Source organism: Halteromyces radiatus (assembly GCF_025201355.1).
Source record: "Halteromyces radiatus strain CBS 162.75 chromosome Unknown BX664scaffold_13, whole genome shotgun sequence".
In the NCBI taxonomy this organism is placed as follows: Eukaryota; Fungi; Mucoromycota; class Mucoromycetes; order Mucorales; family Cunninghamellaceae; genus Halteromyces; species Halteromyces radiatus.
The window spans coordinates 144,695-159,227 of NW_026251699.1; the positions used below are offsets into that span (position 1 = coordinate 144,695).

At 31.9% G+C, this 14,533-nt stretch overlaps 7 protein-coding genes across 7 annotated transcripts; 1 reads left to right on the top strand and 6 right to left on the bottom strand.

Moving 5' to 3' along the window:
* Window positions 1-250: 250 nt before the first annotated feature.
* Window positions 251-983, top strand: BX664DRAFT_381155 (50S ribosomal protein L14; the record flags this gene model as incomplete). Its single annotated transcript, XM_051548938.1, has 2 exons — window positions 251-352; window positions 487-983. Coding segments are annotated over 2 exons (398 nt in total), but the record flags the coding sequence as incomplete, so codon positions are not given.
* A 107-nt stretch (window positions 984-1,090) lies between these two features.
* Window positions 1,091-2,149, bottom strand: BX664DRAFT_271004 (Alpha/Beta hydrolase protein; the record flags this gene model as incomplete). The annotated part of the gene is made up of 2 exons (XM_051541125.1): window positions 1,091-1,854; window positions 1,945-2,149. 2 exons carry the CDS (start codon window positions 2,147-2,149, stop codon window positions 1,091-1,093), a joined length of 969 nt encoding a protein of 322 aa, XP_051395699.1.
* An 818-nt stretch (window positions 2,150-2,967) lies between these two features.
* Window positions 2,968-3,834, bottom strand: BX664DRAFT_318675 (uncharacterized protein; the record flags this gene model as incomplete). The annotated part of the gene is made up of 4 exons (XM_051542806.1): window positions 2,968-3,216; window positions 3,282-3,328; window positions 3,504-3,624; window positions 3,682-3,834. 4 exons carry the CDS (start codon window positions 3,832-3,834, stop codon window positions 2,968-2,970), a joined length of 570 nt encoding a protein of 189 aa, XP_051395700.1.
* A 1,637-nt stretch (window positions 3,835-5,471) lies between these two features.
* Window positions 5,472-6,497, bottom strand: BX664DRAFT_362877 (uncharacterized protein). Its single transcript, XM_051548342.1, has 3 exons — window positions 6,176-6,497; window positions 6,008-6,101; window positions 5,472-5,912 (listed from the first exon to the last, which is right to left on the bottom strand). Exons 1-3 carry the CDS (start codon window positions 6,317-6,319, stop codon window positions 5,758-5,760), a joined length of 393 nt encoding a protein of 130 aa, XP_051395701.1. The 5' UTR covers window positions 6,320-6,497; the 3' UTR covers window positions 5,472-5,757.
* Window positions 6,498-7,787: 1,290 nt separating this feature from the next.
* BX664DRAFT_389676 (uncharacterized protein) lies at window positions 7,788-9,059 on the bottom strand (the record flags this gene model as incomplete). Its single annotated transcript, XM_051549558.1, has 3 exons — window positions 7,788-8,461; window positions 8,531-8,772; window positions 8,990-9,059. The coding sequence occupies 3 exons, from the start codon at window positions 9,057-9,059 to the stop codon at window positions 7,835-7,837; spliced, it is 939 nt and encodes a 312-aa protein (XP_051395702.1). The 3' UTR covers window positions 7,788-7,834.
* A 1,522-nt stretch (window positions 9,060-10,581) lies between these two features.
* Window positions 10,582-11,906, bottom strand: BX664DRAFT_344450 (GTP-binding protein rho5). The gene is made up of 5 exons (XM_051547466.1): window positions 11,638-11,906; window positions 11,516-11,562; window positions 11,376-11,463; window positions 11,146-11,255; window positions 10,582-11,043 (listed from the first exon to the last, which is right to left on the bottom strand). The coding sequence occupies exons 1-5, from the start codon at window positions 11,696-11,698 to the stop codon at window positions 10,741-10,743; spliced, it is 609 nt and encodes a 202-aa protein (XP_051395703.1). The 5' UTR covers window positions 11,699-11,906; the 3' UTR covers window positions 10,582-10,740.
* A 773-nt stretch (window positions 11,907-12,679) lies between these two features.
* Window positions 12,680-14,112, bottom strand: BX664DRAFT_51207 (uncharacterized protein). Its single transcript, XM_051549612.1, has 2 exons — window positions 14,011-14,112; window positions 12,680-13,899 (listed from the first exon to the last, which is right to left on the bottom strand). Exon 2 carries the CDS (start codon window positions 13,883-13,885, stop codon window positions 12,842-12,844), a length of 1,044 nt encoding a protein of 347 aa, XP_051395704.1. The 5' UTR covers window positions 13,886-13,899; window positions 14,011-14,112; the 3' UTR covers window positions 12,680-12,841.
* Window positions 14,113-14,533: the final 421 nt, after the last annotated feature.

The window sequence follows — 14,533 nt, forward strand, 5'->3', positions numbered from 1 at the left end:
AACCCACTGAAAAGGATATCCGTGTAACTATTCCTACATGAAATGATTCTGATCCTTATGAACCAATAAAACTGTCCCTTTAAAAAAGTATGTTGCCAATGGCTTTATTTTCAAACTCAAAAAGGAAATGTCATTTCATTGGCTTTATTTTTTTTTTGTGACAGTCAACCGGGTCTCCAAAGAGGGGGGATATTCTTTTCACCTTACCTTTTTTTTTTTTTTTTTTTTTTTTTTTTTTTTTTGTTAACAACGATGATCGGATTAAAGGGAACTTTAAATGTTATTGATAACTCTGGGGCCATTGTTGCTGAATGTATTCGAGTCATGAGTGGTGCACGATTTGCTAGAGCTGGTAAGTAAAAAAAAAAAAAAATAATAGTAATAATAGAATGAAAGGAAAATAAATTATATATACAATATATACTTGTATATATTTTCTTGATACATTAAACTAACTATATATATATATATCTCATTTATATGTAGGTGACGAAATTGTATGTGTTGTAAAGAAAGCTCGACCAATCAATCCCAACATTGCCGGTACTCAAGCAGCATCTCAAAAGGTTAAGAAAGGGGATGTCAAACATGGATTAGTGGTTCGTACAAAGAAGGAAATGCGTCGTCCTGATGGTCGTTATATTCGCTTTGATGATAATGCTTGTATCTTATTGAATCAAAAGAAGGAACCTCTTGGTACTCGTGTATTAGGTGTTGTGGCGGCTGAATTACGTCAAAAGAACTGGATGAAGGCTGCTTCCCTTGCTCCTCGTATTATCTAGATCATTTCTCTTTTTCCATCTCATATCTCTTAAAAAAATCATTCTCATTATTTGGTCTAATTTTCATGTAGTATAGATACAACTTCGATTCCATCAGATTAGACTTTCACATATACTTTTTTTTTCTTATCATTAGAACGAATTCAAACAATAAAAACTAGAAAAAAAAAAGAAAAAATCATCAATAATAATATATCAAAGGTATTTTTATTTCGATGGATCATCATAAGAGTACAAGAAAGAATAACAACTACAGTGAGAATACAAAAAAAAAAAAGAGAGAGTGTATGTAATAATAGTACAATCCTTCATAATCTTGCTTGCTGGAATCTTGATTTCAAACTTGTATTGTCCAATCGATCTTCCCAATCTTGCCAAGTGTCTCCAGCATGAATCTTGATCATATCTTTTGTAACATCTTGTACTTGTCCATCATGAGCCACAGAACGAATAGTTAAAGGTTCTTGTTGTTGTTGTTTGTTGGATTCAATGTCAGATAAAAATGCAGCCATTGTATGGATAGAACGTTCGACAGATTTGGATGGCATCAATAATTGAAAAACATGAGGTTGATCATCATAAAGATCCAGAGTCACTTGAGTAAGGGGTAATCGTTTGAGATGGGTAGTTGAATCCAGAGAAGGAGGTCCATCACTGAATTGATCCGTAGCTTTGAAACTCGCACAGATGGATTCATCACGTAGTTGTTCCGCATCACCTGTTTGAATCAAAAGAGGAGGAAGTCCATGCCATCGGTATCGATCGAACAAAGGACTGACCAAAGGATGTTTGAGACATCGATTATGGGTATAAAGATGGATTTGTTCAAGAGTTTCATCCAGTACGCCATAGAAAAGCATATCATCTTGTTTTTCTTCATCAGTGTCTTTCAATGGACTTGCTTTTTTTAAAGAGTTGAATACATTTGGCAAGTAATCCGTCATTTGATTGGTACGACAAGAAGGTAAAGAATGCGTTAAATCTAACCAAGGTGAGATAGGAATAGCACCAGCAGGCATAGGTAGTCCACTATCACGAATACAAATCAACAATGACATTGTCAATCCTCCTCCTATATATAAAAAAAAAAAATGCAATGAATATCTTTCAACACGCATCTCTATATAAAATCTATGACCTTTTTTTTTTTTTTTTTTTTTACCAGCTGAATCACCAGATATAACAATTTGAGAAGAAGGAATAGGATCAAAAAGAGCATCTTTTGGAGGATCTAACAAGTACATATAAGCAGCAAGAGCATCCTCCAAAGCTGTAGGAAAAGGATGGTCAGGTGCCAAACGGTAGTCGACTGTAAACACGTTAGCATCAGCTAATATGGCCAATTTTCCCAAAAGAGGTCGATACATCTTATAAGTCCCCAAAAAATAAGCACCACCATGGAAATATAATAAGGTCTTTTTTTTATTTTTGTTCCTTTGTTGATTAGGTTGAATCCAAGCACCTTGAAGAGCATCAGACTGGGAACGATCAGTACGCCAATTCCATCCAATAAGAGCTTCATCCTGTTGACTCAAGATCTTACCAAGAGTATGTCCACCACGTTGTCGATATTCACAAGGCACGGTTAACTCTATTTCTTGGCAGTCTTTGGCTGGTGGTGGGACGCGTTTAATGAATCCTTTTTGCATTTGTTGAGGAGTGAGCTTAGAAGCTGGACCAGTAATATAGGCTCGAATGAGGGCTATCATCAAATAATACTTTAAACTCCAAGATTTAGCAGGCGGACCTAATGATAATTGTTATTTGATTAGGATAGATGCTTGTTTATTTGTTGGTGTATGAGTTACCTTCTTTGAAATGAGTATAAGTAGTGGAGGCTATGATGGGACTCATCCATAATATAATAGAAAATAGACTCGGTTTTTTTGCCATGTCAAATAATAATAATAAAAAAAAAAAAGAGGGAAAAAGAGGTATAAGAAAATAATAAACTGGAAAAAAAAAAAAGAGGTACAAGTACTCATACTTAAAAAAAAATGTTTGCGTTGCCTTAAATTTTTAAGTTTGTGTACACCACCTAATCATTCACATGCAATCATTTTTCTCCCTTGAGACGATGTGATTTGCATAATAAGAGATTTTATTTGACATAAGACGACAAAAGACAACGACATGTTATTTCAATCAATCAATTTTATTTCTAGAAAATCTTAATTACAACTAATCATAATTCATTTTCTTCTTCGTTTTCATTGTCATTTTCATCATCACTTTCATCGTCACTTTCATCATCATTTTCGTCATCATTTTCATCATCTTCGTTGCCATTTCCATCAACCCATCGTACCTCAGAGATCCAGGCGTCCAGGTTGACAGCAGATGGTGTTTTGCTTCTTCCGCTGATTACCTTGATGTTGTTTGTAGTATCTTTGGAATATTCTGATAGATTTATTTCCAACGTTGTCATCATCGTCTATATAAAAAAATTGCCAAAAGCAAAGTGATTAGAGTGTATATATAGTTCCTGCAAAAACTTACGTCGATTTCATTGAATCCATTGGTCAGCCCATTATTTGGATAATAGTCTTATTTTATTTTACACATTTGGTTGCCAAAAACAGATTTCGAACGGTCACACAATAGATCCAATCTCTGCAGCTAAGCTCGTTACAGTGTCGTCAGTAATCACCAAAAGAAGTCTTGCCATCCAATCAGTTTTTCGTTCAAACTACCAATAAATCATGCGATCGAATTTCTTACCAGTTGTTTGCAACAGTACGTTGCTTTCCTTGGGCCGATTTGAATCTTTGTCGTGAATGTTCAAGATGGTAAATTGGATACTGGATAATCGTTGATCAATGGCGTGCTTGAACAACATCGGCTTTTTTTAAAGAAGGTAGTGCTGATTCTTCAAATGTGCTTCAGGACTGTGTCTAACCATTGTTGTTGCTTTTTTCAGTTCCAGATATGCTCTTCGCTTTGTCTCGCCGGAGACCGTCTTGAATTCAGATCTTGACATTTGTCTAATTGATGGTTCTTCTTCAATCCCACTAGAAGAAGTCAACGATGTTTCCAGGAGCAATTCATACATATATATAAAAGAAGACAACTTATTTTAAAGTATTTTATCAGTACTAAATCCTGAGTTTTCCCATGTATTTTATCAATCCCTTTTTCAAAGCGCTCCAAATCTAATAAAACTTACCAAGATGGCAAAAACATAGAGGACACCCAATATGGGGAAAAAAAAAAATGGGGAATGTGGAAAAGAAAAAGGAAAAGAAAAAAATGCGAAACGAATATTTTATTTTTTTTTATCACCTTCTCTCCTCCTCTCAAGATGTGATACTTCAACCCCCGCAAAAAAAACTTCTCTTTTTTCTCTTCTTTATTTTTGTCTCTTTTTCTTTTCTCAAAAGACCAACATTAATAGTTAACAATCTCCTTTAGTTGTAGAATATAAAAAGCGCTATTTATTTTATATCAACAAAAAATTATCTTCGGTCAACAATTACTTTTTACATATTCTTCTATATCAAGCAACTACTATATTCTTGTAAACGTATACTGACACTTCTGTCTTTGTCTGTCTGTCTATTACTGGTATGTTCATGACAAAACACTCTTGGAAAGTTAGGCTGTGTAGACATTTCAGATTTCGTAAAACTTGGGGTAGAAATGAAAGCAATGCTGAACAAGTTGATAAGGATCATGGGTGTTGAAGATGCAGCTGTATTTGGTATTCTAGTGGAAGGTAAATAGTTTACAATAGAGATATAGAATAACCTGAACAATGTTATGATTTTAGGCTGCTCTGTGATGACATTCACAATGGACATGAAAGGCCCAATTTACAGAATGGTTTCAACCAACAATGCGGTTTAGCCCAGTTCCCCGTGCTCTTCCGATCCATATTACATGTAAAAAAACCTGGCGATGGCGAAGAAAACAAAAGCAATCCAGTCAGCTGCTAGTCATGGAACATTGCTATAATCTCGGAATATGAAATCCTTTTTTTTCCAATGTCCTTTCTTCAATCCTTTTTTTACATGATCCTACCACTCATCTTTATCTTTATTTTTATTTTATTCTTATTTTTATTTTGTTATTATATTTTACTCATAATCGTGTCATCCGTTATACCAGTTTCATCCGATTTTCTTTCCCAACACTTCACATAAACTAGTTTCATGCGTTTTTATTTTTTTTTTATCAACATTTCCAGTTTCATCCGTTTTTCTTTCCCATCATCAAAACTGGTTTCATTAACACACGAGTAATCATTCAAAATATTTTTAGTATAAATACATCTAGTAGTTTATATATTTTTTCTCTCTTTGTCAAAGATCAAAGTTTTATTATAACAAATTCAATAAAAGATTGTTTAATCAAATCATCTTGGCCACTCTTAAGAAAACAATCATCTTAAGTTTTAACTTTTATTTTATTTGAACAAATATCTATCTTAAACAATCAATTCTATTATTATATTATTTGATCATCATCAAGTGTGATCAAATACCCAAGACATCCACTTCCATATTTGGAACTCATATTTAAATATACTTTATACTATTTTGTTCTTTTTATATAAAAGAACTGATGCTCACTTCGAACAATCATCATTATTATATTAATAATATCATCCATCAATCTATATTTTCAAACATCCGTTAAGTTACAAAAAAAATCTGGTTGTCCACCAAGCGAACGGAAAAACTCAGTATATTTCAATAAACATGATGTATAAAATAAAGGCCAATTGTATAAAAATAAAAATAAAAAAACAAAGCAGGCATTTGGTATTTATTTAATGATATATAAAAGTAAGATGGTATATATGCGTATATGCATTGGAGAAGGGCATGAGAGAGATAAAAAAAAAAAGATGTATAAGGAACTAACTAATAAAGCTATAGTGGATGATAAGAGTGATGATAATGCTGGTTTGTTTTGTTTGGCCTTGAGCAACGACTGATCAAAATCATATATGATTTTAAATAAAGTATATACTTTATTCATCGAAGGGGTGCCTATCCATGACTTCTTTTTGAATGACATTGTATACGCGACCATCCATCAATTTGATGAATCCAAATTCATCAGGATCACCATCGTATTCTATTGTTGTTGATCGACTAGAGGAAGTAGCAAGACCATCATCACGGACTAACTCCCCAAAAAGATCAGGAGGGAGGGTGGACTGCTGTGAGTCGTTTGTTGGGGGAGTGTAGATAACTTCCTATTCCCAGAAGTAAGTGGACGTGGTCTATTAAACATTTTTCCGAGAGATCTGCGTCGAGATTCCATAGTTTCGATGGTATCCTTGATCAAATGAGCATGTGATTCCATTTTTGCCTAAAAATAAAATAAAATAAAAAAAATGCCAGTTTAATAAATCAAGCGAACAAAAAAAAAAAAAGAACCCTTACCACAAATAAGAGTAACGTTTCCAAAGTATCCAAAAGTACATCCATGTTTGAGATAGAGGAAGGAAAGACCAATCTTTTTCCTTGATTAACAGCGACATAAAGACCATTGTCAGCTAGATGGACTGACGCGACTTGACCATACATGCCTGACAACTGCAACACCCACCCTGAGCAGTTATTTGCTTTGTCATCATCAAGAGCCACACGAATCAATCCATCCTTCCCTTCTCGGGTCAACTTTGTGATATTAGTTGATTTTTTGTTGTGTAAAATAAAGACGATAATAAATAAGTGAGATTCTTTTATATTGTTTATTATAAAGAAAATAACTTAAAATTGATTATTTTATAAAATAAAAACTAAGGTATATTTATATAAGTAATCTGGAAATAAAATAAAATAAAAATAGATTGATTATTGAAGAACAATAGATTTTGTGTGATAGATGTCTCAGATCTATATTCATCTGACGACTTTTTAGTTCATGACTTTGGTATTTTGTGGATATTGATGTTTCTTGGATTCAGTCGAGGCATCGTTCACACTTTCGCCCCTACAAAAAAAAGGTTAGTATTCTACAGTATTTCAAAAGAAGAGGTACTTACGTCTTCATCCGGACCATATTTTTGTTAATAAACAAAACACCTTCTAGTAGGGGCCCCAAATTTTCACCAAGAAATCATTTTCGCTGTAAGAGGTCAATAATCCATTTTTAATCGAAGTTAAGTTTGATTCAAGATAGTCCATAGCAATGCGAAGCACACGAAGAGTTCGTTTGTCGGTAGTGGAAATTTATGACTTGCTTGTACCTGTGATCGTTTGCATTTTGTTAGTGATATCCCTTGAGTATTGAGCAACATGATCTTCCAAATCCATTAACATTATCTAAGTAAAAAAAAAAAAATTAGAGCATGTATATACAGACTTTCTTCAAAATGTTACCTTGATTTGATAGTTCCTTAATCAGCTTGGTAATTCCTTGTTTTTTCAGAAGCTGACTAGGTGAATTCAGTGACGGTCCGCAGTGAATATCAGCGCATTCCTTAACCATATCCATAAAACTAAAGAATGCTTTCACAAACAAAGAATAAAAATACATTGTAAGATGGAATCAATTACATTGACTTGTACTAAAGTGGTAAGAATAAAAAATAAAAAGTATGACTAACTATAGAGCATAATTAATGTACTAAGATTAGAAAGTCTATAAAGAAAGGAAAGAACAGTAAAAAAAAAATATCTATCAAAAAATAAAATAAAAAAAAAATACGGACTTTGAAAATCATTATGCTAATGGTCCACAATCACTACACATCAATGTAAAAACATTCCAGGGCAACTAACATGATAAATGGCCAAAATTAAAAAAAAAGTAAATTTGATTAATTGTTTAAAAGATTTATAGTGAGCACCAGTACTTGATTACGCAAGTCCGCTTATAATAAAAGAGATAAAATATAAAAGAAGAAAAGAAAGAAAAAAAAAAAAGAAATTTAGTGGACGACTTTTCTACCTTTTTTTTTTTTTCAAAACCGATATCGATTTCCAAAAAAAAAAGAAAAAAAAATGGCTTCATCTTTGTCATATGATCCCAATGAAAAAAAATCTTGAATCAAATAAAAAAAATACTTCAATTTATTTCAATCAACATACTAAAAACTATTCAAATAAACTAAATTGTTCCTTCAGATCCTGATCCATACTTGTATCTTCATCTTGTTGAGATCGAAGTTTCAATTGTTTGCGAGAATTATCATTTGCTAGAGGCGGTAACCTTACTGATCGACATTGAGTACAATGGGTGACACAATGCCAGCATCGTTTGAATTCATAATCACATTTCCAACACGTTGCTGTTGTTGATATCACTTTGTGACAATAATTATTGTCACGATGAATATTTAAATCATCTAGTTGTTCTAATATTTCTTCTTCTTGTTGTTGTGGTATATCGATACTTCTTCTACTTCTTTCTCCATTCCATTCCTTACATCGTCGTACATCCAAAGATACCTTTCCATGTTGACTGAGCCTATTCAATGTCTTTTGATATACATCCAGATGAGGTTCCTGATCCATGTAATAATGATATATGTCCAATTGTTCCAAAGCCAAACTGTTTTCTTCTAGTGAACCACGTTTCATTAATTCCTGTAAAATCTTTGTATCTGCCTCCAAATTGGTGTTGAATCTACGATGTTTAGCACTGAGCTTTTGCATCCTTGGGAACTTGACCATCATAACAATGGGTGATATCATTGAATCATCCGTACCATCCATCACTACCTGTCCAATTTATAATAAAAATAAATAAATAACCATATATTCTATAAAAAAAACCTGAATTTGACTTACTTCTTTCACTAGTAAACGTAAACCAAGACCATTCGAATCACGGAAACGTCGAAGTGCAGCATAGACAGCAGAAAGCCCGCAGTCAAGATTGAAAATAAGTCGTTGCCAAATACGGTGAGACGCCAATAGTGGGTATCGACAAGAAGTACATGTATCCAATAGATTCCATAAAGAACATACGTCTAGTTCTAAACTTATTGATTCTAATAATTCAATGGGAAGTTGAAGAAGTTTTGAACATGCTGTCATTGTAGTAGTAAGGAAAAGAAGAATTAAAAAAAAAAAAAAAAAAAGCGGAAAGAAAAAAAAAATGTCGAAAGCTTATTCAGCAAGCGGGTAAAAAAAAAAAAAAAAAAAAAAAAACCATCCTCTCTCTCAGTGGAAATACAGTGTTTTCAAGGTTTTTTGTCGGGTCACAAGAAAATGCTTTTCGTGATGTTATCAAATAAAATATCGTACTTTCCCAAAATGAATGTCGCATTACCACTTTTTCAGATATCGCTCCAGAGATGTCGGTAGAGTATGTCATTGATTGATGATTGATGATTGATGATTGATGATTGATGATTGATGATGGATGATGGATGATTATAGTCAGCCACTGTACAAATTACTGATAAAATACAAAATACTTCGTTCTAGTTACCTTCTGACAGAACAGCATTTTCTTTTTCTTTTCTTCTTCTCTTTGAAAAATGTCAAAACACTCTTTTATCAGCCAACATGATAAATCAATATAATAATAATAATGATCACCTATGGAAATTAAAAAATGGCAATAATAAGTATCCTGTGCACAATCATACTATCATTTAAAATAGAACAACTAAAAAAAAGAAATCTAGTAATTAAACTAAAACACGACAAAAACAAGTCAGTATCATGTATCACTTAGTACATGGATATTGTAATAATAGAACTTAATGTGAACATTTATATAATTAACTTTATTATAAAGAGAGAAATGTTGCTAACACTAAAAAAAAAAAAAAAAAAAAAAAAAAAAAATGATGAAGTAGATACTAAAAATGATGAAGTAGATACTAAAAAAGACAATGATAAATTAAATACAATAGAAAGAGAGAAATGTTGCTAATACTAAAAAAAAATGATGAAGTAGATACTAAAATAATAAAGTAGATACTAAAAAAAATGATGATGAATTAGATACGATATAAAGATAGAAATGTTGCTAATATTTTTTTAAAAAAAAAAAGATAAAACTCGCTTACATCTTGTCTCATCATTTTATCAACTAAAATTAGTTCATAATTGCACGAGTGATTCATTTTCTTATAAAAGGATCCCTTTGATTTAACTTTTTTTTTTATTTCTTTACATTATATTCATCTTTTTGGCCTACCTGCTTACTTTTTGATCTGCCTTCTTTTTTTTTGCCTATCTTTTTCTATACAAGTACTCTTTAATAGTTCAAGCATCTTTGTCTGTTTCTCCGTTGATCTACCTCTTTTTTGCTTTCTGGGCTTGACCGTGGTCGCTAATGCGCATCTGCGTGGTTACGGTCAGCCTTTTTTTTTTTATATTCAACAATTCCGGGATGGTTATCGCCATCCTACTTTCGCTACGGCGATCACATTACACTTAAATGGTAAGCTAGTGAAATATTTTTATTTGGATAAGTATTACTCATTTTTTATTTTTTATTTTTTTTATATGATAACTTGGTGAACTCAATTGGTGGATTTCCTTTTTTTTTTTTTTTTTTGATTACTCTTTTTTTCATGATATCTATTTTCTTATATTCTCTATTTGATGATGCGACAATTATATTTTTTTTTCTTCTGTCATTTATTTTCTATCCTTACGATATTTTATTTCCTATTTTTGCGACATCTTATTCTTTGAATTCCGTCAATTATTATTGAATAAAGTGTATGGTACAACCGCATAGACTTATGAAAAATGATTCATGGAGAAAAATTATTGATTATATATGATCATTAAGATCTTTGTGGGATCGATTGTTTTGGAAACCTTCCATGATTAACAACAATAGTAATAGCATAATGTAACAAGTCATTATATATATATATATTTTTAAAAAAAAGTTTATTATTTTTGGATATACAAAATACAAGTGATAGAGCAAAGCAGAAAGAGAGAGAGAGAGAGAGAGAGAGGAAGGGAATAAGAAAAAATGATTGATATACGCAAACTATACTAAGCAAGAGAGTGTATAAAAAAAAAAACTACATAACTATACAATCCTTTTTCTTTTTCGAGTTATTTTGATCAAAGGAAGATTTGGAGTTGGTTGCACGGACAGCTTCTTCAAAGACATTCACTACACCTTGGTTGTTTTTGGAAGAACATTCTACATAACCATAGGCCTTGATTGCAGTAGCCATCGCCATGCCTTGTTCACTAGACACTGGTGCTGCATTTATTTTCTTTAATTCATCAATTGTCAAAGGATCATTTCGCAAGTCACTTTTACATGCTACCAAAAGATAAGGTTGATCTGGACAATGTTTCTTTACTTCAGGTAACCACTAAAAAACAAAATATGATTATCATCAAAAAAAAGAAAAGATGAGATACACATCTTTATACATGTATATATATAAATGTTTGATTTTTTTTTTTTTTTTTACCTTTTCAGTAATGTTGTCAAGAGAATCAGGTAAATCAGTAGCAAATGCAATCAAGATCACATTGGTATCCGGATAGGAAAGTGGTCGTAATCGATCATAATCTTCTTGTCCTAATATGTAATAAAAAAAAAACTGGAGTGAATAAATGATATTGTGACACAAAGAGCAAAAAGTATTCACAGTACTAAATATATATATTGTGATAAGCTTCATAAACAATCAGTTTTTACCTGCTGTATCCCATAAAGCCAATTCTACATGATTCCCATCTACATCAAAGTCTTTAACATAACTGTCAAACACTGTAGGAACATGACCCTATGGAAAAAAACATTAGTTATATTTATTTATTTGAATAGGTTTTTCTTACCGAAGGGAACCTGCCCTGAGCAAATACTGTTAATAATGACGTTTTTCCTAAGTATATCAAATAAGAACTTTTATATTAACTTCTTAAAGAAATAGGAGTGTTTTCATTTTTGTTTAACTTACCACAGGCACCATCACCGACAATCACCAATTTTCGTTTTTGTACAGTTGCTGTAGTGGACATGGTAAAGCGATCGTTGGATAAGAGTTACAGATAAGAAAGTAAAAAAAAGTGAACTTGAGAATAGATAACTCGAGGAAGTGTATGAGGTGTATATGTATGTATTTTTTTTTTAAAAAAAAAAAGACTTGTTAAGGAAAGGGTGAGATATACAATGTATTAATGATGAGATCAATGTTTGAACAAGATGAAAAAAAAAAAAGGAAAAAAAAAAAAACTGAACACGAAAAAGGGAACCTAAAAAAATCTCATTCATTATGCTCATGGCGGTGGCTGAATCGTGTCTCCTTGCAGTCACTTAGCCATGGTGACACTCTTGGGTAGATCATAAGCTCTGATGATTGTTTTTTAGTGAGAGAAACGTCTTTTTTTTTTTTTCTTCTTCTCTCTTCAGATTGGAATAGTCTAATGAACACATCTTAAAGGTTTAATGATAGTATGATCAGTTTTAAGTAAAGGGAACCAAAAGAAAAAAAAAGTGTTTTTTTTTGTTTGTGGACTGTCCAGAAATGGGAATGGATATTTTCCTGTAAAGTTCTTGATCAAAAAAATAAAAATAGTAGTTTGAAAGAATAAAGTTTTGATGATTTGCTTGGGAAATAAAGATAAAAACTTTTTGGATGGAATGATGACCTCCTTCAAAAGTGAGTCAATTTTATAAAATATGTATTGATTGTACGTTATTTAGATTTCAAAAAAAAAAAAAAATAAATCATATGATAAAAAAAAAAGTTCAAACAGACAAATGAAAAAAAAAAAAAGGATATCTTCTGTCAAATAAAAGACCTGATCTCCTGGATTGAATATCCCAAAAAAGGAAACCGATGACGAAAAAAACGGAAAAGTGCCACCGGGGCTTACAAATAAATGCACAACGTATGACATGATTTTTCTTTCCTACTTAATGGACTTGAAGATCATTCGACAAAAAAAAAAAAAAAAAAAAAAAAAAAAGATAAACGGCATTACTAAATTTAAAACAAAAAAAAAAAAACAAGTATCATTTTTTTTTCTTTATTGATTTGGGAATAAAACAAAGAGATGATGATTAAAAAAGAAAAAAAAAAGTAATATAAGAAAGAGAAAGAGGTATAAGCTATATTGTCATTTGGTAATTTTCATATATATATATAATATATATATGATTCAAGAAGAATCAGTTGTCGACCAGGCACTGCAAGGTCGTTTTCTTTGAGATGATTGATAAGAAGAGATGAGATCATGATCGTACAAAGGACGTTTTCCAGTATTGTTCACTGAAGGAGGCGTAGGCATAAGAAGAGGAGAACAATTGGAAGAATTGGAAGTGATAGAAGAAGGTGAAAGTGCTGGTAATGAAGAAGAAGAAGAAGAGGATGCCAGTAAACTAGTACGAAGTAAAGGTAAGGATGGATAATTGTCAGAATGCAAAGATGATGATGATGATGATGATGATGATGTTATACGTAGAGAAGGTAAAGTTGAATATTGTGATGATGATAAGGGTGAAGAAGGAGGAGATTGGAAAAGTCGCGAATTATTGGAAGTAGTATTTGTTGATGAGGTATGATTAAACTTTTTTGTTGATGTTTTGGCTTGAACATGAGCATGTAATAATTGATGCCATTGATCAAAGGTTGCCTGAGCCACATAAAGTCGATAATCTAATAAGCCTAAGAAGACTCTTTCTGAAGCATTGATTTCTTGTACAGGTAATCCAGCAATCTTGGCCCAAGCAGAGTTTCGATAAGTTTTATCTTGTACAAATTTGGAAGCTACGACCAAACTGGCCAAAAACATTCTTCTTCCACAATGGATATAAGCATCTCGACCACTAAGAGGGATTTGTTTTGTTTGTGTTGAGTGTAAAAAATGAACAATGGCTGGTCTAGCACGGAAGAGATAAAAAAAGGCGGTTTGTAGAGTTGAATAAGTGGTTCGAGATCGTTTCAATACTTCTTGGATGAAACTACGTAAAGGTACAATATTGGAAGATGCTGAGTTATTAGGCCATATGGCTTCAATCACCATAGCATTCATATCTACAAGTGCTTCTACATAAGCTAACCGATCAGATAAGCTGCGACCGTAAGGTGGTTTCGTTGTTGCTTTAGTAGATCGTTGCCATCGATACATACTAGGGTCAGTTGTAATATGATGTGACTTTGAAGACAAGGGTGTAGTGTCACAATATATAGTTGAATAAGGCATAGACCACTAGTTATCTTTTTGAGAGTAAAAAAAAAAAAAAAAAAGATAAGAAAAAAAAAAAGAAGTAAAAGAATAAATAAAAAAGAAAATCTTCTTTTTTTTTGTTTTCTTTTATTATTATTTACCGTTGGTTTTATTTTTATCTCGAATCCGCAAAAAAAAAAAAAAAAAATCACCCTACTTAAGAATATCGAGGATAGAGAAAGAAAAAAGGAAACGAAAAAAAAAAAAAGCAAGGGGGGAAAAAAGAAAAAAAAAAAAAAAGGCGCTATTTAAAATGGCTATATTTTCTTTCTCTTTTTTTTTCTTTCCGTATTCACTATTTTTCCCGGCAACCGATTGGATACCTTGATTGCAATCAGATGGTTTTATTTTTCATGCTCCTACTCATTCATTTACATTTAACTCGTTCCCCTCTCCTTAAACAGTTTTTTGATTTGTTATTCTATCAAACATGAAAAAATAACTAATAATAATTTAATTCTCATATAGTGAGTTGGCTATGATCCCATATATTTTTCCATCATAGTGCATTGTCACGTGTATTCGTTGTTGAAAATGAATCGATTGACACAAAAAAAAAAAGTTGAACCGGGTTATTGTCGTAAGCTCTCATCATTTTCCACTCCGCTTCCTTTGGGAAAAAAA

Coding starts and splice junctions, on each gene's coding strand:
- BX664DRAFT_362877 (XM_051548342.1), bottom strand. CDS start 6,319: ATGTATGGTCAAGTCGCGTCAGTCCATCTAGCTGACAATGGTCTTTAT. Junction 6,102..6,175: donor AAACGTTACTCTTATTTGTG/GTAAGGGTTCTT, acceptor TTTTATTTTTAG/GCAAAAATGGAATCACATGC. Junction 5,913..6,007: donor AAAAATGTTTAATAGACCAC/GTCCACTTACTT, acceptor TTGGGGAGTTAG/TCCGTGATGATGGTCTTGCT.
- BX664DRAFT_344450 (XM_051547466.1), bottom strand. CDS start 11,698: ATGTCCACTACAGCAACTGTACAAAAACGAAAATTGGTGATTGTCGGT. Junction 11,256..11,375: donor GGCTTTATGGGATACAGCAG/GTAAAAACTGAT, acceptor ATTACATATTAG/GACAAGAAGATTATGATCGA. Junction 11,044..11,145: donor TTGACAACATTACTGAAAAG/GTAAAAAAAAAA, acceptor TTTGTTTTTTAG/TGGTTACCTGAAGTAAAGAA.
- BX664DRAFT_51207 (XM_051549612.1), bottom strand. CDS start 13,885: ATGCCTTATTCAACTATATATTGTGACACTACACCCTTGTCTTCAAAG.